The sequence below is a fragment of the Gasterosteus aculeatus genome, chromosome 4 (genome assembly GCF_964276395.1).
Source record: "Gasterosteus aculeatus chromosome 4, fGasAcu3.hap1.1, whole genome shotgun sequence".
Classification (NCBI taxonomy): Eukaryota; Metazoa; Chordata; class Actinopteri; order Perciformes; family Gasterosteidae; genus Gasterosteus; species Gasterosteus aculeatus.
The window spans coordinates 18,961,013-18,982,940 of record NC_135691.1 but is presented as its reverse complement, the minus strand read 5'-3'; the positions used below and the strand labels follow the sequence as shown (position 1 = coordinate 18,982,940).

The window sequence follows — 21,928 nt, the reverse complement described above, 5'->3', positions numbered from 1 at the left end:
TTACTATGTTAATTCTACTTTCTTTTATCCAAACAGACCTCTTGTTCCCCAGTGATCTGCTCTGAACCCCTGGGGAGAAAAGAGGGGTTTTATTTTTAATTTGATGAAACTCTTGATTACATGCACATGTCAAGAAGTAAAGGATACTAGAAACTATTGAGGAACTGCAGAGAAAACTGAATTGGTCCTGTCGTTTTCCCCCCACCTGTCCATTCAGTAGTGTCATAGGGATGTTGCAATAGACGTGGCGCCCCCCGGGGCCCAGCGTGGAGAACTGCACTGTGGAGAGAGATGGAAGGGGAGGCGACATGGAGGGAGGCTGTGGGGGAAGCTGGAACTCGTAGCTGCGGCAGAAATGCCTCATTTGTGCAGCTGTGGCTGTATGGCCGCCTCCCAGTGGCAACGTCATCTGATTGTAGTCAGGGATCTCTGTCGCTAAGGCAACCTGTAATGAGGAAACATGACTTTGTGTTAACTCTTATAGAGTATTATTACAAGAGGCAATTAAAGCTCAGTTTTTTAATCCAATACTTCAATTTCCAGATGAACTTTGGAAGCAAGTAATCATCTTTGGCTGCAGTCTGGTTGAATAATTGTGGATCATTAAACTTTATTGTCAGACAATGATGGAAATACAAGCAGTATAACTGCGTTGGGACTTCTTTTGTGATGCTCTACCAGGGACAGAGGAACCTATTACATTTCAAATGACATGCCCATAGTCTGCATAAATGCCATTGCTTTTCTTTTTTTCCTTTTTTTAAACATAGGAGAAGGTGAATATTAATGTTTTTATTTTGCACACGCCCAGGGTCACTTTCAGGAAGCGGGTTTGGTGGAAAGTTTGTTAACCCTGAGATGAGGGAAACTCTGGCTTGTCTGTTTCATAAAGGGAGGTAACTAAAGCTCAGGGTCAGTCACCATGGTAACAGAGCCTGTGAACATAACCTGGTCGGGAGCAGGTTTTCTTCAATAAACCTTGAGTTTTTTTCACAGTCTCCTCCCTCTGACAGCAGTATTTTAGCGCAGTTTCCACATATGCACAAAATAAGATGTTACGTTAATGTTAAAAGTGTTTTCTCGGACATGGCACGTCTTTTTCTGGACGATCCTGCTGATGAAGAAGCAGTATTACTTTGCAGGGCGTTGAACATACGTCGGGAGAGAATATTGAGACCCCGATCATATATTGTCATTTCCAGATAACTACTTGTTTGAACGGTATCAATTTTCTTCACAGTCCATCAAATATGTATATAACCTCATCCTCATATAACTAACGTCACTCATCGTGAGAGCATGTCCACGAGGGGGGACGTTAGTTATTTGAGGACGGAAGAGGTTATGTACATATTTTATGGACTGCGAAGAAAAACTGTATCGTTCAAACAAGTAGTCATCTGAAAATGACAATATATCTAATTGGGACCTCAATATTCTCTCCCGACGTGTTCAACACCCTGCAAAGCAAAACCGCTTCTTCATCAACAGGATCGTCGAGAAAAGGACGTGCCATGTTCAAGAAAACACTTTAGTCTTTAACGTAACATCTTATTTTGTGCAAATGTAGAAACTGCGCTAAAATACGCCTGATACAGAGTACTTGAAATAAAATAAAACTGGAAATAAAAGCACGCTGTGTGATTGGCTGGGCTGCTGTCAGAGGGAGGAGACTGTGAAAGAAACCTGAGGTTTATTGAAGAAGTTAGGTTATGTTCACAGGCTCAGTTACCATGGTGACTGACCCTGAGCTTTAGTTACCTCCCTTTTGGAAACAGACAAGAGTTTCCCTCATCTCAGGGTTAAACAACTCTTGAGTTTCCACTAAACCCACTTCCTGAAACAGACCCCAGAGATCTGCGTGGGATACTTTGTTTGCTTGGTTTTGCAACATGCGCGAACATCTCACACAGACACCATGTTCGCGCCACTGTGACACAGGTACATAAGCTTATAAGTAACATATGAAGTAAACCACAGCTGACCTGATGATGTCCATGGCGGCTCTCATTGGGGGGACCCAAGGAGGCGGAAGTGGTTGTCATGGCAATAGTGGAGACGGTGGTCTGGAGATCGCCAAAGAGGCCCTGTTCACCGGAGTCCATCACCTGTTACCATAGAAACTCAGTTGCATTGTTTTTTACTCTGCCTACAAATGATTTAGTAGTCAACGGGATTTTATCTTGAAGACACCACAGAAGTAGGAAATATATTTGGCTCATCTTTTAAGATAAGACACATCTCAGTAAAAGAACACAATGACCATTTGTATAACAACTTTACTGATGTATTCATCTGAGCTTCATTTCTGTTCAAAAATTCTTAAATACTGACAACAGCACCAAATGTATATGTGTCGTTTGTTGAAAGCAGTTTGCAACATAAACCACAGTTTACTGTTGATTTACTACACTCTGTACACAGAGAGGATCTGGGAAGTTAAGACCTGGACACACCTTTGCTCTGTTGACATTATGAAAAACAGGGAATAACATCTCCTCATTATTTAAGAGGATTACGTTAATTTGTATCAAGCCTGTTCCCTGTGTAGTATCGTGTCCTGCATCCTGTATTTGTGGAAGGTGACTCTGGAATGGACAATTGCCACATGTCTTATAGCATACCTCACGAGAGACACTACAACTGCATACTGTGTATAGACATCCACATTAAGAGTGGTATAAGTGTAGACTAAAGCCAGAGGTTCATGAAAATACAAATATGATCGTATCATAGTCTTTGTTTGTGTCCTATGGGGGTGTCCTATCTTTTAAAGGTTCGCTCCGTTGCATTTATGTATTTAGTTCATTTCAGTTAACGCGATCCAAATCCCAGTGAACCAGGAGAGGGAAACAAACATGCATTCAGGCGGTCCATAAAATGTCATCCTCCAAGGTTGCGGTTGGTTGGGGGTAAGTTCAAAACACAGCTGATGTCAATCTGCTGAGCATTGATGCATCACCTCCATTTCTTGGATGCATCATTTCTCAAGAACTTCGGAAAGGTTGACGGCCCGTGAATACTGTTTTGTTGTAACAGGTTCTGCAGATGATCGGATGTCGATGGCCAAGTGCCAAAGCCCTGGTGGGGTGTGTTACAATGGCACTCGTCTCACCTAGGGTAATAAACAAAACTAAAGATTTGGCGTTCCATCTGTTCCACTCTTATAATTCACTCCTTATTTGTGTCTCTGAGATTATTCTCCGGTGCCGAGCAGCAGCGGAACATCTCTCTGCTAATCGGGGCGTACGGCACCCGAGGTGTTAACACATGCTAAACATGTACACATTTCTTCCCCGCTGTGACTCCGATCTTCATACATTACCTGCATTTAGCAGACATTTCAAATGCCATCTGTTGTTTGTGAGTGCATGTGTCCTTAGGGGGGAATAAGTAAACCTGCAGACATCCTCAGCTAGTTTTCTTTTCTTTGAAAGGCTCAGGCTTTGTAGGGTTTCAGTGCTTGTTCTTCAGAACGTGCAGATTTAAATGTTCCCACTCGTAATGTTGTTCTTATACTCAGTTGGGTCTGATGCAAAAGAAGCTTCATGTAAAAAGCTGAGGTTCTGCTCACGCAAACACCGGCTGTGGTATCTGAACATTTTAGACTGCCGTTTACATACCTGGCGTCTAGACAACGTCTCTCTGCGTTTAGCAGGCATCTCGTAGACCACCTGTTTCCAAAACTTAGACGACAGCTCGTTGCTCTTCGGCCCCCTCCACTTGATGATGGATAGAACCTGAGGAAGGAAACCAAATATTGTTGAGTTGTCTTATTGCCTCCGGGTGTTGAATGACGCCTTTTGACTCAATGCCCTCGCTGTTTGTACCTTGATTGTATGTTTAAGTGCTTCCACCTCTTGGTAGTTGATGACATTCTTCAGGTCTGCACACTCCACCATGATCACCTGGACACACACAAACGAGGAGCGTGTAGGCGTTTGAGAAGCTTTTCGAGCATCTCTCACATTTCTCGATCATCACCTTGATCCCCCCGGTAACCAGCATGGAGTGGAGGCGCGTCTCAATCTGGAAGATGCTCCAGCCTCTCTTAGCGACGAACTCCGGAGTCAAAACAATGATCAAACGTCTGCTTTGCTCCACGCTGCGAGCCAAGTCCTCGATGTAGGCTGGTGGGGGGAGGGGGTCGGGGCAGAGGAAGAGTTAGAAAGGGGCCTCATTTGTCTGCAGATCGGGAAGTGGAACTCATAACTCTTACTGACTTCACATGAGAACAAGAATGAGCAAACATAATCTAGTTTCGTTAATACTGAGAGACAAAACACTTGTCAGCATCTTTAAAGTTGTGCATTTATAACTGGTAGAAACAACGTGAAACCAGGATGTGATAACATCAGCAAGTATCTTGAAAATGTGTTCAAAGTTGGAAGCCCGGCTAGTGGGAAGCCTGTCTGCAAGAATTCAGCCAAACAACTCTCGTTCTGGAAGATTTATTTGTCAGATCAAGAATCAGCGGTGCGTTTGCAAAGACAGAAGCAGTTCTGTCGGCCCGCATGCTGGAAGAACAACTAACTAACATCAGGAAGAACAGGTTTTGTTGTATATATAGAAGATTGACCCTAAACTGGCGTTGTGGAGGAGCAGGTCCTCCCACCGCAATACTAGATCCAATCACACACAATGTGTGGTCTCAGGAATCAGGAAACAATTATTGCCAAAATATGTCCTACATACAAGGAATTTGACTTGGCGGTTGGTGCGTGACAGTAGACAGTATGACAATAGACAACAAGACAGCAGTGCACAAGTAATAAAATAAAGTAAAATGCTAATGCTATGGGTTATTAGAATAACGCCATGGGATAGTTTAAAATAAAAGAATAAAGTTAAAAATATTTAAAAATTAAAAAATAAAGTGCACTAGCGAACAGGAAGTGACAAAAATGACGAGTGAGAAATGACAGTTAAAGTGGCATGTGCAGTATGAAGCAGAGTGACCGGTGGAATGTTATAGTCAGTCAGTGTGGGCCCGGGCTCTGTTGATGAGCCCGACTGCCGACGGGAAGAAACTGTTCGTGTGGCGGGAGGTCTTTGTCCTGATGGACCTCAGCCTGCTGCCAGATGGAAGGGGCATAAACAGGTTTTGTCCGGGGTGGGAGGGGTCGGCTACGATCTTTTTAGCTCGCTTCAGAGACCTGGAAGCGAACAAGTCCTGCAGGGACGGCAGATTGCAGCCGATCACCCTCTCTGCAGAGCGGATGACACGCTGCAGCCTGCCCTTGTCCTTGGCTGTGGCTGCAGCGTACCAGACGGTGATGGAGGAGCAGAGGATGGACTCCATGATGGCCGTGTAGAAGTGGACCATCATCGTCTTTGGCAGGTTGAATTTCTTCAGCTGCCTCAGGAAGAACAACCTCTGCTGAGCCTTCTTGGTGATGGAGCTGATGTTCAGCTCCCACTTGAGGTTCTGGGTGATGATGGAGCCCAGGAAACGGAAGGAATCCACAATAGTGACGGGGGAGTCACACAGGGTGATGGGGGAGGGTGGGGCTCTGTTCCGCAGGAAATCCACAACCATCTCCACTGTCTTTAGAGCGTTGAGCTCCAGGTTGTTCTGACTGCACCAGGACACCAGATGGTCAGACTCCCACCTGTAGGTGGACTCATCCCCACCAGAGATTAGTCCAATGAGGGTGGTGTCATCCGCAAACTTCAGCTTGACGGACTGGTGACTGGAGGTGCAGCTGTTGGTGTACAGGGAGAAGAGCAGAGGGGAAAGAACGCAGCCTTGGGGGGAACCGGTGCTGATGGTCCGAGAGGCTGAGACATGTTTCCCCAGCTTCACATGCTGCTTCCTGTCAGACAGGAAGTCTGTGATCCACTTGCAGGTGGATTCGGGCACGTGCAGCTGGGAGAGTTTGTCCTGCAGCAGAGACGGGATGATGGTGTTGAAGGCAGAGCTGAAGTCCACAAACAGGATCCTGGCGTAGGTTCCTGGGGAGTCCAGATGCTGGAGGATGTAGTGGAGGGCCATGTTGACAGCAATGTCCACAGACCTGTTGGCTCTGTGGGCGAACTGCAGGGGGTCCAGGAGGGGGTCGGTGAGGGACTTCAGGTGGGTCAGGACTAGCCGTTCAAAAGACTTCATGACTACAGAGGTCAGGGCGACGGGCCTGTAGTCATTGAGTCCTGTGATCCTGGGCTTCTTGAGGACAGGGATGACAGTGGAGGCCTTGAAGCAGGCTGGTACGTGGCATGTCTCCATGTACCAGCCGGCTTCAAGGCCTCCACCATCATCCCTCCTGACATAAACGAAAAAATTACGAACAAAACGTTGAATGTTGAATAGTGAGTGCTTGGTGTGTCTCTAACTCCCATCCTTATCAGACCTGTGTCTGCCCGGTTGGCCCTTTCTGCTTTCTGACCTTGTATACCTCAACCAGGATGAGACGGTGACTCCCTAAATGAGGGACTACAATCCAATACAAGGGTGACAAGTAAATGCAATGAACAGTGCCAACATTTTCTTCAATTGAACAAAGATAAAACTGAGGGAATTTTTTGGTAACAGAGATGAACGATTAAGTCAGCGCTGAGGTTCAATTACTGATGTTAAAAACTACAAACCAAGGCAGAAAAACCGAGGTGTAATTATATATTCAGACCTCAACCTGAACAGCCATATCAAGACAGTTACAAAATCAGCCTACTATCACCTAAAGAGTATATCACGGATTAGCGGACTTATGTCTCAACCAGATATGGAAAAACTTGCATGCATTTATCTTCAGTAGACTCGACTACTGAAAACAATGTTTTTACATGTCTCTGTAAAAAGTCAGAAAGCTACAGCTGATCCAGAGCGCTGCAGCTTGAGTCCTCTCTAGGACCAATAAAGTCGATCACATGACTCAGTTCTCAGGTCTTTACCTTGGCTTCCTCTCAAACAAAGAAGTGATTTAAAAATCTTGCTGTTTGATTTATAAAGCACTGAATGGTTTGGCACGGCGGAGTGGTGGTCAACACTGTTGCCTCACAGTGAGAAGGTACTGGGTTCGACTGAGGAATAAGTGGTTTGAAGATGGATGGATGGATGGATGAATGGTTCATGGCCAAAGTACATCAGCTGATACCTCATGAGCTGCCACAACCCTGTTGGTTGTCTGGTCTACTTTCAATCAAAACTAAACATGGAGAAGCAGAGCACATCTGAAACAAACACCCAGGAAGATCTGCTGAGTTCCACAGCTCCTTGAAATCCACATTAAAAACGCATGCTTGCTGCTGCCTTTCATTAACCAGTTTAGAATTTCAGATTTTTGGTACTCTTTTTTTTCTATTTAAAATGTGTTTTTTTTTATATATGGTTTTGTGTGAAGCACTTCAAATTGCCTTGTTGTTAAAATGTGCTATACTAATATGTTTGCCTTGCCTTTCCCAACATTTATGCTAAGCTGGGCTCGGCTGACTTGCAAAGAAAGGCAAACAAATATGTGTCTCAAAATGCTGAAGCTATTGCCATAAGCTGAGCGTTTGTTTCTCAAATAGAAAGAACATAATAAAAGTTTAAAAATGTGTTGTCTTCAAAAAAAGGAAGAGGTAGAAAAAATGAGATTAGTATGTGAAGTGGAACCATTCCGTTCCAGTATCTGTCCTTTCTGCTGGCGCTGTCCTTCCTTCCATTGGGATTGACAGGAGTCCCAGGAATGCTGGTGTAAGAGCTTTGGCATCAGCTCTGAGCGGAGGCCTGATACACCAACAGCAGCCTTCACGCATTTGCTGGGGGGGGGGGGGGGGGCTTCAAATAATTTCTTTGTGACATTCTCAATGTTTTTTGTAACGCCGGTCATTATTTCCATGTTATTTAAAAATGTTCATTTGGCGGAAATACCTTAACTGCTCTGTGAGGAAACCGATGGCCTCTCTTTTTACGTCTCTCCCCTTCTGCCGTCTCTTCGCCTGCTAACTAAATTAATGACAGAGACCTTGCAACAACACATTGCAATTTCACGCTCAATTTGAGGGGCACAAATAGGACATCCCAAAAATTCAGTCCCTTTCTTTCTCTCGGTTGCTCTGCTGTTCCATCCTCCCGCTCCCCACCTGCCCCTCGCTCCGTCGTCCTGCTCCCTACTTTTGAGGATTATGCAAATCAATTAATGAAATAACACAAACCAATGACCCCGTCCCCACCTCTCCCCCCCTCCCCTGTTTGATTCGCAGGGCTAATGGAGGCAACAACTGAATGTGTGTTTCAGGTCGCGTTGCCACGTTGCTCTGTCAATGGCTTTGGTGAGCGCTGAAAGGCGCCCGGCTCTGTGTGGTTCACCCATTCATTTTCATGCTGCGTAACCTTTAGTTTGCACACGGCTCAGAGTGTGTGCTTATGTGCGCTCTGCGTTTTTTGGGATGTTTTCAGGGCGCTGGGAGGGAGCCTCGTGTCTGGAGAAGGTGTGACTTTCTCATCTCTGTGTGTTTGTGTCGGGAGGAGGAATCATTTTGCCAAAGGGGGATTTATTACAAACTATTTTTATGTAAATATATTTATGCTTTTCAGTAGAAAATGTTAAATAGTGCAAATAATACACATTAGTTTGTATACTTTATAGTTATTTTCAGCTGCTACATTCTTTTTGTAGCTCAATTTGATGGGGCAGGCTGAAGTAGAGGTTATGAAATTGTTTTGCATGCATTAGTTTCATACCCGCGGGGGCCTTGGCGACTACTGAATGTGCTCTGATGAATTTATGTTTTTCTAACGAGCAGGTACATTTCATAATCATTGTTCTCTAAGCACATGTTGTCTATTTGTAACACGAATGCACAAATTGTTCAACAAAATGTATTGCAGAACATCTTGGATACCTGATCACTCGGTTTGGAAACCCGAGGAAAGGATCTATGATTGGCTTTATAAGGGAACAACTGTTTGTCTGCATCCTATTCTGAGCCTGAGATACTGTGACCCAAACATGTGGAATTCAAAAATGATGTTGCATTTCATTGCTCTACTTTTTTGTCTCCAAAAACTACGGTTGTATTTCCTTTTAATAACTACTGGGCTAAAAAGATGTGATGAAGTGGTGGTCAGGAACAAAGGCAACGGAATGGAGCTATTATTATGATGAATTTAATGCAAGCTGGTTGACACTTCACCGCATTGGAGTTGCAAGGAGCTATTAGTAAAAATATGAAAATTAAGTATACATTTAATATCGCAACAGAGACATTTGTTCCAATAGGTGAGAAAAACATACATAAACACATCCATGTAACAGTTTACAAACACCTTCTTTTGAATTAATTTGAAAAAGCAGATAGATTTTATTGTTTCATGTTTTGATCTGACAAATATCTTTCTTCAGTCCATATTTATTGCCTCCCAATCTTGCTCCAGCGCACGCAAGGGGAGCAAGCGGAATAAAAATTCATCAAACTAAAATAATTCCTCCAAAGATGTGAATAACCGGGAAAGCAGTTTGTATGTCCATCCAGGAGGACTTCAATCATTTTAGATGTGAGAGGGTGAGAAAGCGCTACATGAAGCGGATGAACCATTACAGCCCTGCAGCTAGCAAGGCCGGAGACGAGTCTAACCATGATGGATGTGTGTGTGTGTGTGTGTGTGTGTGTGTGTGTGTGTGCTGGGAATACAGACAAACGTCTTTATCACGGCATATCTGCCTTTTTTAACTCAGTTTCTGTACTGCCACCACACCCTGTGAAAGAGTCTCAAAGTTCTTCATTATTTGTGTGTGTGTGCGCAATAATGGATTTGTTTGATTGCGTTTGCGTGTGGGTGTGTGTGGGTGTCAGGTCACAGCATTGACAAATAGAGCAATAAAGGTCATTCCCCCCTCCAGTTGGACAGAGAGTGATGAACAACCCTAGAAATGATGACAAACGGTGTGTATTTTGGTGTGTGTGTGTGTGTGAGTGTTTTCACACATCCTATGCAGTCTGTGCCGGAACTTATTTGTGCGAAATAGAGATCTATACACGTGAAAGACATGTGAGAGTTATGGTAAGTAAAAGCATGAATGCAAGAGACATTCTGAGGTTGAGTGACATCCCGTGAGGTGTGTGTGTGTGGGTGGAGGGGAAATGGGGGTGGGGGGGTGGGATGAGTGTATGCGATTTACACCTGAGCTCAGCTCGTGTGTGTCTTTTCGTAAGTGTGTTATGATGAAGAGCCGCATCCCTTCTTATTTATTCTGACAGAGTGATGGATTCTGGGTATCGGGGGCTGTAATGGAGGAGGGGAGGAGAAGGGAGACGGACAGGCAGATAGATGGATACTCACTACTGCTGGGTATTAGATCTCTGTCTGGTAGAAACAGCTTGAATCCATAATGTTTCTCCAAAACGTCCGGCAGGATCTCCAGAGCCAACGTTTCCTCATCGCTGCTCGACCTGCCGAGGAGGGAACGACAAAAAAATCTACCCTTTCACTTTAGTATTTATGCCGCAAAAACATTTGAAAAAATGTACAAAAAAATATCTTCGCAGGAACAATCACCCGGCTACTCAAAATCATCCACATGCCTTTTTATGAGCAGTCGGTGTAATAATGTGATGATGCCACGCAGAAGGAGAAATGTTTCCCCTCTGCTTTCCAGTTGTATGCTAAGCTACGCTAACCCTGTAATGACTGCGCCATTGCAATCACTGAACGTTCAAAGCACACGTTCCCGGTGGGCCAGTCCTTCTTAATGCTGTGCCATGTTGTTTGTCAGTGTTGTTGGACAACACAGCATTGATACATGTATTAATGCGTAGAGAGGGATGGGAAGATTCACCGGTTCTCATCGATGCATCGGCGTAAAAGGTCACGATGCGATGGCCCGGATCAAAAAAGTGTGCACCGGATACCTTGTGGGATGAAGCGTGGTGCATCGTTTCTAACATTTTGGCATCGGTATAATATATATAACGATGTATTTATACAGATTCGTGTGTAGGCGAACACCACTCCTCTCTAACTGTTTCTAAGCGCGCTCATCTCCACTGCGGTCAGTGGCCGATTCTCGTGAAGTCTCGCGCGAGTTGGAGGAGCGAGCGTGGGAGAGCGTTACCATGGCGGATGGAGAGTTAAACGTCCCGAAAACTTAAATAAATCCAAGGTTTGGCAACACTTTGGATTTCCAAAGAAAGATGGGAAATTTGATAAATCCCATGCCATCTGTAAAATATGTCGTGCTGCCATAAAGTACACGGACGGGTAGTTTGTGGATCAACTCATATTCCTTAAGAAAAACCTCAAAATCGGACAAATGAGTGTGATTTAGTAAATTTAGTGTGGGAGGCAGTTGATCCATATGTTTAGAATGAAGCAAATTCTGTTGTGACTGCCAGGTATAATAAAAAAAAAAAGTTACATTAAGAGAACACACACACACACACACACATATACACACACATGTTATCTTGTCAGAGACCTTGTTTATTATGTGTTGTCTGACAAATAAATGAATCATTATGTAGCATATTAAATTGCATAGAATTATATTATTTTGCATCGCATCTCGTCGAATCGCATCGTGTCGAATCGCACTGCATCGCAATAGGGGTGAATCGTATCGCATTAGTAGCTGCTTTTATGTATCTTTAATGTATCGGGTCGTTGGCAGTGCATGGAGATGTGTATCTCATCGTCCTCAGTGATGGAGATGCACATCCCTAGTAGAGAGGAATCTGACCTGCCCAAACAGTCCGGCTCCACTTTGGTGTAGGACAGATAGGCGTCGTACTCCTTGTTATCTGGGAAGAGAGACAGAGTGAGTGAGAGGACACCGGCACAGGCCAAGGGGACATCTTTGGGATTATCAGGCGCTTTGAAGGATTCAGATCATATTTTCTCATTCTACCTCGATCTCCTTTGTATGACGAAACGATTCATCTTTATTGATGGATTTTTTTATGGTTTACTACATTTGGATCATCAGTGAGTAACCACATCCTGAAGCATCATCCCTTCTGATCCTACTTCTGCACTGAGAACCGAAGGAATCACAACTCGTCTCTGGGCCACGAGACCCCACGAAACCCAAATAGATGGTTTGAAATCAGTGCAGCAAAATTACCTCTTTTTGTTTTGTTCACAAGGCTATTATTTATTTGGATTCATTGTTTTGTGAATTTCACTTTCGAAACAGACAGGACAAAATGAATAGTTATTATAATAGACGTTATTCCATCAATTTAAGACAGAAAAACAAAACTAAAGTGAAAAGTAAATGTTCATCACTTTGGAGCTTTTGTTGCTCTTTTTCTGAGCGTAGACTTGACTGAGTGTAATTGTTTTTTGTGTGTTATCTTTTATTCTCCTCTCACTCGTCACTCACTCTCTCTCTCTCTCTCTCAGACACACACACACACACACACACACACTCATTCCAGTAATACTAGTAATACAAGGAAACCTTGTCCACTGTTCTCCCGCTTGTGTCGTCCATCTGTGTGTGTCCCTGCTCTCCCTGGTGCAGTACATCTTGTTACCAGTAAAAGTGAGCTCACCGTCTTCGGTTTCATCACTTCCAAAGTGTCTCCTGTAGCACAGCATGATCTCCAGGTTGTAACACTTATAAAGGGCTGTGAGGATTCCCAGCAGCAGCAATATGACGCCCAGACCTCCGGCCAGCTCCAGGCGATACATATCTGCAGTCAGAGAGGCGCACAACCAAAAGGAGGGGGGAAGAAATCTATCAGATCAAACAGTTCATCAGTTATTCTTCCAAAGCATTGCTGACGGTAAAAAGTGAATAATTGCGTGTTTTCTCCGATATCTTAGACTTTGTTGGTGTAGATTTTCTTCAGTGCTTTTTACAACCTGGTTAAGCTCACATCAAAAATCTCAATCTGTAGTGTGACTTCAAGATGTATATATAAAAAATGAGGTCTGAAATCCCCTGAGCGGAGATTGGAATTCATAAAAAAGACTGGAACTGGAAGAATATGTTTGTAAAAAAGAGAATTGATGGTTCCAAATGCTTTGGCACGTCTACCAACATCGCATCTTATTAATTGGAAGCTTCTATCATTGATTATTTCTTTCATTTGCTTGTTTACAAATATAATTCTTGGTTATATTTTTGGTTGGAGGCTGAATGAGTTAAAGGTTGAGTTTAATGCAGCATTTCTGGACAAAATGACACCATGTAATTCAAAAAAGGTCACTAGAATATTCAATGCAACTTAGAATTAGATAAATAGATGATGAATAGTTATTTTATTAGTCATTTTTCTACAGCAGCATAAATATGCATTGCAGTAAACAACAAAGTCCAAAATGTAGGCTTAAAATGAAGATTGAATACAATAAATACAACAAAAAAAACATTTCTTCTGTGTCCAACGCCTTCTCCACACAGTCCAGTTTTAATCCCATAATGGAGCCGACTTTCTTAATCAGTTTATTAGGTCTGTCGCTGTCAGAAGAACAGTGCACCGGCCTCAACACACCGGTGGAACACCGCCAACATCTTGCTGCGTACAATGAAAGTTGGAAGAGAAAGACTTGAGTCATCCCCCTCTTGTACATAGCGTTGATGTTGGCCATCAGGTTCAGTCTGCTGTTGATTGAGACACCCAGGAACTTGTACTCCTTCAACACGCCCACATCCTCTCTCAGAATTCTCAGCGGTTGATCATCTCACTAGTCCACAAAGCCCCCCATTGCTGGCCTCTACTCAGTCCACCCGTACCCCCGACCACAGTCCCCAGAGAGCTTCTGCGAGTAAAGCGTCGGGAAAATTCACTTCGCTTTTGGTGTGAAGTCTGGCGGTTTTTCTGCTTCCATTGCCTTCTCCTCCCTTCCCTGTCATCGTTTGGTCAAGCAGTGCTACAAATCAAGATTTAAAGGAAGACTTGCTGAACTTTGTGCTGATGAGAATCTGAAACAGTAACTTGCTGATCTGCATCTAGCTTATTGGTGTCAGCTAGCATTAGCCACAATGAGCTACTGGTCGTTCCAGCAATGCCCCCGTCATCCTTTATAATCCTCATAACTTTGCAAAGCACACAGAGTGTGTGTGTGTGATGAGTGTGTGGCCTTGACTGAGAGAGGCAGAAAATCTCACGTCAACATGTCAGACACACACACACGCGGTCTCAGATAGTGTGTGTGTGCGTTTGTGTGTGAATGATAGGCAGCACCAGCGCATAGGAGATTAATGGAACATGGCTGGTGAACGACACCATGGGAAATATGATCTATTACTGTCTCACTGACACTGACAAACACGCTCATTCACAAACACACACGTGGCACAAGACACACATATTTACACACATACCAACTCATCTTGTTTTACCTTCAACTTAGTAAAATTTGACATATATAAATATATATATATATAATATATAACATATATACAGTACATATAATTATATAAATATTCTGACGAATGTATTCATAAGTTTTACATATAACTCTGTCACATGGGCAGTTCCTTTCCTATTTTATGGTTGTGATTTAAGAACGTATTTTTCGTAATTGATTTCCTACAATCTTCTTTCAGCTCGTAATCTGTCTGAAGTTACTACATCTCACCAGTAGACGTCTCCCCAACTCTACTCTGCTGTGAGCTGTAAACGGAGCCACTGAAGAGGGGTTGGATGGGAAGGGAGTGAGGGACGGGGAGAGGCGATGAGGAATCCAACTTGATAACCAAGTATTTGTCCTGCAGTGAAGTCAGAATGCTTCCTTTAGTAATGAGATACATTTACCGAACCCCCCCCCCTCTCTCTGCCCCCTCTGCCCCCCGTCCCTCCATCAACCTTCTCTTCTCCATCTATCTTCCTTAGATATATTCCATTAGTAATGAGTCCCTTGCCGCCGTCTCCCGATATCAGTTCACAAGAAAATGGGAGCGGAATTTGAATGCGGAGTTTTAATTATGCTTTTAACTTATTAGGCATGAAAGGAGAAGTCAACGGTAATGGTCGCCTATGTGCATGTGTGCGGAGGAAGATGCTGAGGGAAAGTGAAATGACATTTTTTACATAACCTTTCTCCCTGCAGACACCACCTTTATTGAATTCCACGGCAGCGACTCGCAATTTTGCATCAGATCCAATATTCATTATTGGCGTGGGCGTAACAAAGACAATACTGGCAAAGCGTCAAGTGATCATGGCTTCATTAGAAGTGCATTCAGCATCTGTTGCAAAAGCAATTTTTGACAGTGAAATAAAAATAGCTTAAAGGTTTGTCTCCCGTCGCACCATCTGTCTCATCATTCATTAGAACCCTTGAAGGCTGAGCGGCCTTTAAATGCGGCTTCTTTTAAGCTGCTAGAAGTGAACCAATACTGGGTACATTTGAAACTTTCCTAAATTATACCCCCAACATCATCTTTTTAGCCCCGACAGGTGTGACACATCCTCAGCACAGCCTCAGCTGGACCGCAGGTCAAATCGACCACAAAGGCAGCACCACCAAAAAAGTTTGCATTTGATGAATCCTTGGGGGCACTTGTGTTTATTTGCTTTTTAAAAAGGGTCAAAGGTCAGTTTGGGGCTGGTTTTCTTTTCCTCGTCTCTTCAGTCTTGTCAGTCCTCACTACACTGCACAATTTCTATGTTTTGCCGAAGAAACGTCTGAATGGCATCGGCGAATCTCTCGTGCGCTTGTCTGTTATTTTCTCTCCATCTCTCTTCTCCCGTCGGCTCCTCCAGCCGGCCTCCCTCCCTCCATTTATTTTCACCTAGTAAGTCTCTCGTCATGGTGGCTGAAGCCAGCTCTTTCTGCTCGGTCAGTCACAATAAGTGGATGCGTGTGTGTTACAGGTGCGTGCGTGTGAATGCGCGCCACTCGGATGCATCAATGCGTTATCATCGGGCCACTGCGGGGTGAGAGCACACCCTAATCCAATCACACACGCGGCGCAGGAAATCAAGCTTTGATAACTCGGGCTAACTTACGGTAGCTTGTGCTTCATTAAGGCTGTCGCGTCGTGTTCATGCACGCAAATGTGACCCCGTTAGCTTCAGAGGCCGCAGGCCGGGAGCCACCGTAACAGTCGGCTGGCTTGTGAACTTTTAAAGCAGCAGCCCACAGGCCGTTGGAGGCGGACGTCATGAATGACTTTGCACAACCAAGCGGTTTTCTTCAGTTCATTTCAAAGGTTAACGGTCATGTAGTTAGTTTATGTACATTCAATATTTCTAAAGTTCTTAAAACTTGGCCCATATCTTTTATTGCTGCTCCCCAGCAGAGATGTAACATTGTGACCGTCTGAGCCTTTTTGTGGGCTTCCAAGTAGGATTTGACCAGAAGCTTTGCTTTTCTGACAGCATAGCAGAGCGTTGATGGACTTTGGAGAAAGCAGATCAACAACCGGAGCCGACCAGGATCCACCGAGCAGCCGGCGTCGGGTCACTCGCCTTACGGGCGCAGCAGAAGAAGCCATTCTGGCCGTTGCCCCCTGAGGCTGTTTTGGCCTGATACTTGTTCTATCTGGACAGGTTTTTTCTGTTGGGATAAAGGGGAACCCGATTTCTTGAGAGAAAGAAGATTTTTCAGATTTGCATCAAATAAAATCACTAAGAGCTATAAAACATCTAGATACCATGCTGTGACCACATGTAGGTGATAGCCACTCAGAAGCCAAAATGGGTAGAGCGTAAATTATGCTCAGGAATGATGTCTGCCTGTAAAATATGACCCATGTACCCACCTTCTAACGCCATTCGAAAGCAACACAAAGCTGTGTGAAACATGCAAGATGGCCGGAGGCTTCATAAACCTTCTCAACTAATTTTTCACATCTTATTTTTTAACTTGATGGAGTAATAGAGAGAAAGTTTCAAACAGGTTGGTGCATATTGTAGCACCAGAATCTAATTTTAAACAGTGTGAAGCATTCATATAATATCGTTTTGTAACAAATCTGGTGACCCTGGGGCGCCACGGGTTGAGCGCGGCGTGGTCTCATCACCAAGGTGTGCTCCAGATGTGAGCAGAGAGCGAGGTGATCCCTCCCCGCCACCCGCATCAGGGCGGAAAAGGGCGAAAAGGGCAACCAGCACAAACTCTGCAGGCGGAGAGGAAGAACGCTCCACCCTGTATGTGTTCTCCACCAGCTACTCCAGGCCCATTGAGGACAGACAGCACTGTCATCTCCCCCCTGCAGGCACTGGGCAGCTCCATGAACACCATCAAGGCTCGACTCCAACACCTGGGAAACACGGAGCCTAATTCCTTCCACATCAACCGCCATCGCAGCCCCGCAGGACTCGGATAACACTCGGTAAGGGAAGTCAACCCTCCACGTCCACGCAGATCCAAGCAGCTCAGCGTCCACTGGCATCTGCAGACCCTGATCCTCCGCTGGGTAGGCACTGTACTCCCGGGACAGCTAGCGCAGTGTGAAAAGGGAAACAGGAAGTGAATCTGCCCTTTTCATGAGACTGACCCGTGGAATGGTAAATGCATTCTGAATGTCACTTCTGTACAGTACTATTCAACCACGTACATTCAAATGTGTGTTTTTTGGATGCTAAATGTTGATGTTTGCAGATGTGTTGAGCGCTCAGGGAAAAGGATGGGGGGGGGGGCTACAAGGCTAATGACGCATTCCCTTGTGTTTCATGGGTTTTCGATTTCAGAGTAAACTATGTGGTTCGCTTTGTGGACGGACAACATGCATTCCTGCCGGAGCCCTCAGCAGGCGTATTATTTATTTATTTATTAAGCATCTTATTCACTCAAAGAAAAGGAATCTTGTTTTGGAGGATATGCTTTACCTATTCATTTTCAATTCAATTTAATTCATTTAATTATCTCCTACTTGGGCGGCACGGTGGCGTGGTGGTTAGCACTGTCGCCTCACAGCAAGAAGGTCCTGGGTTCGATTCCGCCCAGTGGCCTTTCTGTGTGGAGTCTGCATGTTCTCCCCGTGTCTGCGTGGGTTCTCTCCGGGTTCTCCGGCTTCCTCCCACAGTCCAAAGACATGCTCTGGGGATCAGGTTAATTGGGGACTTTAAATTGCCCGTAGATGTGTGAATGTGAGTGTGAATGGTTGTATGTCTCTGTGTAGCCCTGCGATTGGCTGGCGACCAATCCAGGGTGTACCCTGTCTATCGCCCAAAGTTGGCTGGGATGGACTCCAGCCCCCCGCGACCCTGTGTGCAGGATAAGCGGTTTGACAATGGATGGATGGATGGATCTCCTACTTGAAATACATTTTAGGAATTAAAAACTAGACTTCTGTAGAGATATTCCTGGAAAAATGGAAGCTGTGTCAACGCACACTAACTGGAACTAGCCACACTATTTGGAAAGACTACACAGCCTACAATCAGCCACTGCTCTGATTTTAGGATGAATTTTTCCATATTTTCTCCATATGCTAATTGTGATGAAGACCTGCTTAAAAAAACACCACATCAATACCAGTAAATTTGCAGTAAAAGGCAATAAATAAATAAATATTTTATAAAAAAATATCCCTGAAATACTGAACTTCTTCACAAGCAATGCCAGCGTAATTCTTTGTAAATCCTCTTCAGCTGGCCCTCAAAAAGTGTTATGATTAGTAAAAAATACTTCTCAAGTTGCCTAAATATTGTTCAGAATAACTGAAAAACGGTGCTTTTACATTTTTATATTTTTCTTATTTCCTTAAATTGAAAGGAAAAAGACATTTTAAAAACCATCAAAGAGCTGAAAACGTTCACTTGTGGAAGGAAAAGGAAAGCTGTACAGTGACGTATGCCATAAATAACTGGTGAGTTAACGCACACCCTGCCCAATGCTGATTATGAATCTAGCCGTCATTTTCTGAACATGTGATGGTCAAATATGTTATAACATAGTTTAATGCTAAAAGAGTGATAATTATATGTCTTGAAGTAATGTGCGAAAAGCAGAATGATTCAAGGTTTCCATTTGCAGCAGCGTCTGAAGGAGGTCAACTTGCCCTCACGCGAACGCTCCGACAAAGGAACTGTCTGTCACCGCATCTTAACCTTGCTTCTCATCTCAACTTGGTCCGCACATCTCCCATGTGGCCTAGGAGTTAGGATTCAACGCCACCTGCCACCGGGGATGACCTTCACGTGTGTGTATAAAAGCTCAGCGTTTTGACTGCTGGGAGACGCCATCGGCCAGAGCGCCGCGCAACACGCGCTGGTGTATTCCACCTCCTGCTTGCAAGTAATAAACAGACTTTTGCAACTTTGATCATTCATCAAGACTCCGTTTTTTATTAGATAAACCTTAAAAGAAATCATTCTCTTCTCCCGAACTAGTTTATTAAAATATTCTACAACAAACATGAACTCATGTTCATAGTGTTTACGGAGGTCAGAAATCGAGTGAGAAGAAGGAGCACTATCTGACTTCTCTCCCGTCACTTGAAAGACGGTGTGCCTGTTACGAGCAGCGATTGTCTTGTGTCGCTGGACTTGAAAACAGGAATAGTAATGAGATATCATATAAGGATTTGTCTCATTTCAAGCTGACGGAGCAGCTACACACAGAAAGTGGCGGCTGTAGCTGACAAGGACGCTTTGATCATGTGCAGATGTGCACACTGTGTGCACATAAAGTGCACTCAAACACAGGAGCCGTGCTGTTAAACGTTGCACTTGTAAGGCGAGTGTGTGTGTGTGTGTGTATAGTGAGTGATCACACACACTTTGTGATCATCCAGGTAACTACTATGAGAAGTAACGACAACCCCACACTTCCCATCCTGACCCACCGGGCAGGTGTGTGTCTGTGTGTCCCATGCTTGTGTGTGTCTGTGTAGGAGTCCCTCGGTGCTGGTTAAGTAAGATGGATCTGACGCCCGCGGCATTGAGCAGCAGTGTATTTAGTCCTGCTCCCTCCTCTTTATTGTACTTTTTCTTACTTGGCGTCTAAATATTCTCGCACATCCGTCAGCCTCCCAGTCTCCATCTCTCTGTCTGCATCTATTGTTTCTCCCTTGTTCTCCATTTCCTCGCCTCGGTCCGTCTCCCACCGTTTCAGTGGCTGTTTGCCTCTTTCCACCCGCCCACATTTGCCCTGTCGCTGCTCTTTAGCATCACCTACATTTATTTCATGTGGAGGACATTCACGAGGCCCTTTTTTTTTTCGCCCCAAATTCAAAGGAACAGAAACAATTTGTCTCCTCCTCTGGCGCTGTTCCCCTTTGTCTCTCCAGGTTTCTCTCTCTTTCTCCGGGTCTCGGCCTCCGATTCCAACGACCACGCTTCTCTCTGCTCATCAGATGGAAAAGCGAGATACTGCTGGACTGCTGCAAAATGTTTTACAAAGGGAGCTGTGCCCTCATGCATTTTTCAGTGGAATATTTAAAGATGCGACTGCGAGATCCTGTTCTTTTCGTTTGTCTCCGTCTGTGTTGCTCAGCTGTTTGCTGTGGTGGTGTTTTCACTACCCTTTTTTTTTCAGTGAAAGAAGGTCAACGAGACTCCAGCAGCGTGCCCGGTGCTCTCAGATCCTCTTTTTGCTATTTCATTTGCTATTGGTCAGTGTGAGAGTTCCCACTGGGTTCTTTAAGAACAGCTTCCCAAAGGTTTGGAGTAAATATTCAAAGAGACGGCTTTCATCCATCATGCACATTTCATGTTAAAACACACTCTGATGTGTGAAAACTGTTGAGGCTTCAGTTCCTGGAAGGGGGGGGGTCCTTGTTTACATGATCATAAAAAGTAATGGATAATGTTCCAGGTAATTTGAGCAACAGTTTAATATTTAGCATGTCATGGCTAAAGGACTAATGACTCTGTGGAAGCTTTGAATGCAGAACTTGTTTACGATGTATTTTACAGTATGAATATTAAGAACGATTCCTGCATGTTTAACCTGATTAGAGGAATCATTTTACATTTTGGGAACTTTGCTTATTTGCTCTCTTGGCAAGCGATAGATGAAAACATTGAAAGCACTCATATCTTGGTGCCAAGAGGGGATACGCGTAGTCCAGCAGACGGGAAGCTGGAGCAAACATACAGCCAAGATCCAATTTATGTCCAAAAATAAATCTATATCTCCAAAGCTCAACTTACATCCGGATTCATGCATACAAACAGAAATATTGATGTGATATTTCTCCCAGTAGTCAGTATGGGTGGAGGGACTTTTACAATGTGCAGGATAGTGAACTTTAGATTCCCCCCGTTCCTTTTCATATTTGCTTCATGTACAGGCCTCAATACATTGGTCAAAGTTTCAGAAAGAAAGAAAATGAAGCTGTTTCTCTGTCACTCCTTATTATTTACTCCTCACGTGAATTATTAATGTACAGAACAAATGATCAGACTTCATCACCAGTGACTTTTTCTACTTACAAAGTTTGGCAGGTAACTCCCGCCAAATAACTTGGTTCTTCATTTTGAATTCGCTTTGGGTAATTAATGTAATTACAAGGTTAACATGCTGTCAAACTGTATCACAAGAGTGACCTGCTGTCCTCTAAAGTGTCGGTTCGTGGTTGTTCACATCAGACTGCTCCGGGACGACGCGGGGCTTCGCCCTGTCTAATCGCCCGTGCTTCCTTGTTGAACCCATCTTTGTAAATTGTTCTATATAAATACTTTTTTGGGGTAATATAATGCTGTTTTGAAAATTAAAGACAAAAGACCATATGCTGCAGCTTTTTTAATGAGCTATTTACTTGAATCGTCCTGCCATGCGTTTTATCTGTCACTCACGTTTCTCCTCATCCGATGAGCGTCTCTTTTAAAGCAGAGGACGGGAAGGAAAGGTAAGGAGATTGTAGTCTACCTTTCTTCTGCAGTATAGCGCTCCCGCTACGCCTCCCGATGTGGTTCTCCACGTAACAGGTGTAGTTGGCCAGGTCTGCTTCGTCCACAGCATCAAACGTTAAGGACAGCTGCACCTCCTTCTCCCCTAAATACTCCCTCAGAATCCTGGACAAACAGGACAAGATGACAGTGAGAGACGGCAGGACTTTTCCACAAACGTACTCCTTTACACGCTTTTGGAGGAATAGAC

At 44.2% G+C, this 21,928-nt stretch overlaps 1 protein-coding gene across 2 annotated transcripts in view; it reads right to left on the bottom strand.

The window, feature by feature from the left end:
* The window catches only part of il1rapl2 (interleukin 1 receptor accessory protein-like 2), a 301,062-nt gene that overhangs the window by 2,208 nt on the left and 276,926 nt on the right, over nt 1–21,928 (bottom strand). The window contains exons 9-18 of one of the 2 annotated variants that reach the window (XM_040173723.2): nt 21,698–21,843; nt 12,478–12,618; nt 11,661–11,721; nt 10,265–10,374; nt 3,985–4,130; nt 3,831–3,908; nt 3,624–3,740; nt 1,986–2,108; nt 206–445; nt 39–69 (exon numbers count right to left, since the gene is read on the bottom strand). In XM_040173723.2, the coding sequence (XP_040029657.1) occupies nt 39–69; nt 206–445; nt 1,986–2,108; nt 3,624–3,740; nt 3,831–3,908; nt 3,985–4,130; nt 10,265–10,374; nt 11,661–11,721; nt 12,478–12,618; nt 21,698–21,843 (1,193 nt within the window). The remainder of the gene's footprint in view (nt 1–38; nt 70–205; nt 446–1,985; nt 2,109–3,623; nt 3,741–3,830; nt 3,909–3,984; nt 4,131–10,264; nt 10,375–11,660; nt 11,722–12,477; nt 12,619–21,697; nt 21,844–21,928) is intronic. The other variant, XM_040173724.2, reaches the window with a different exon arrangement.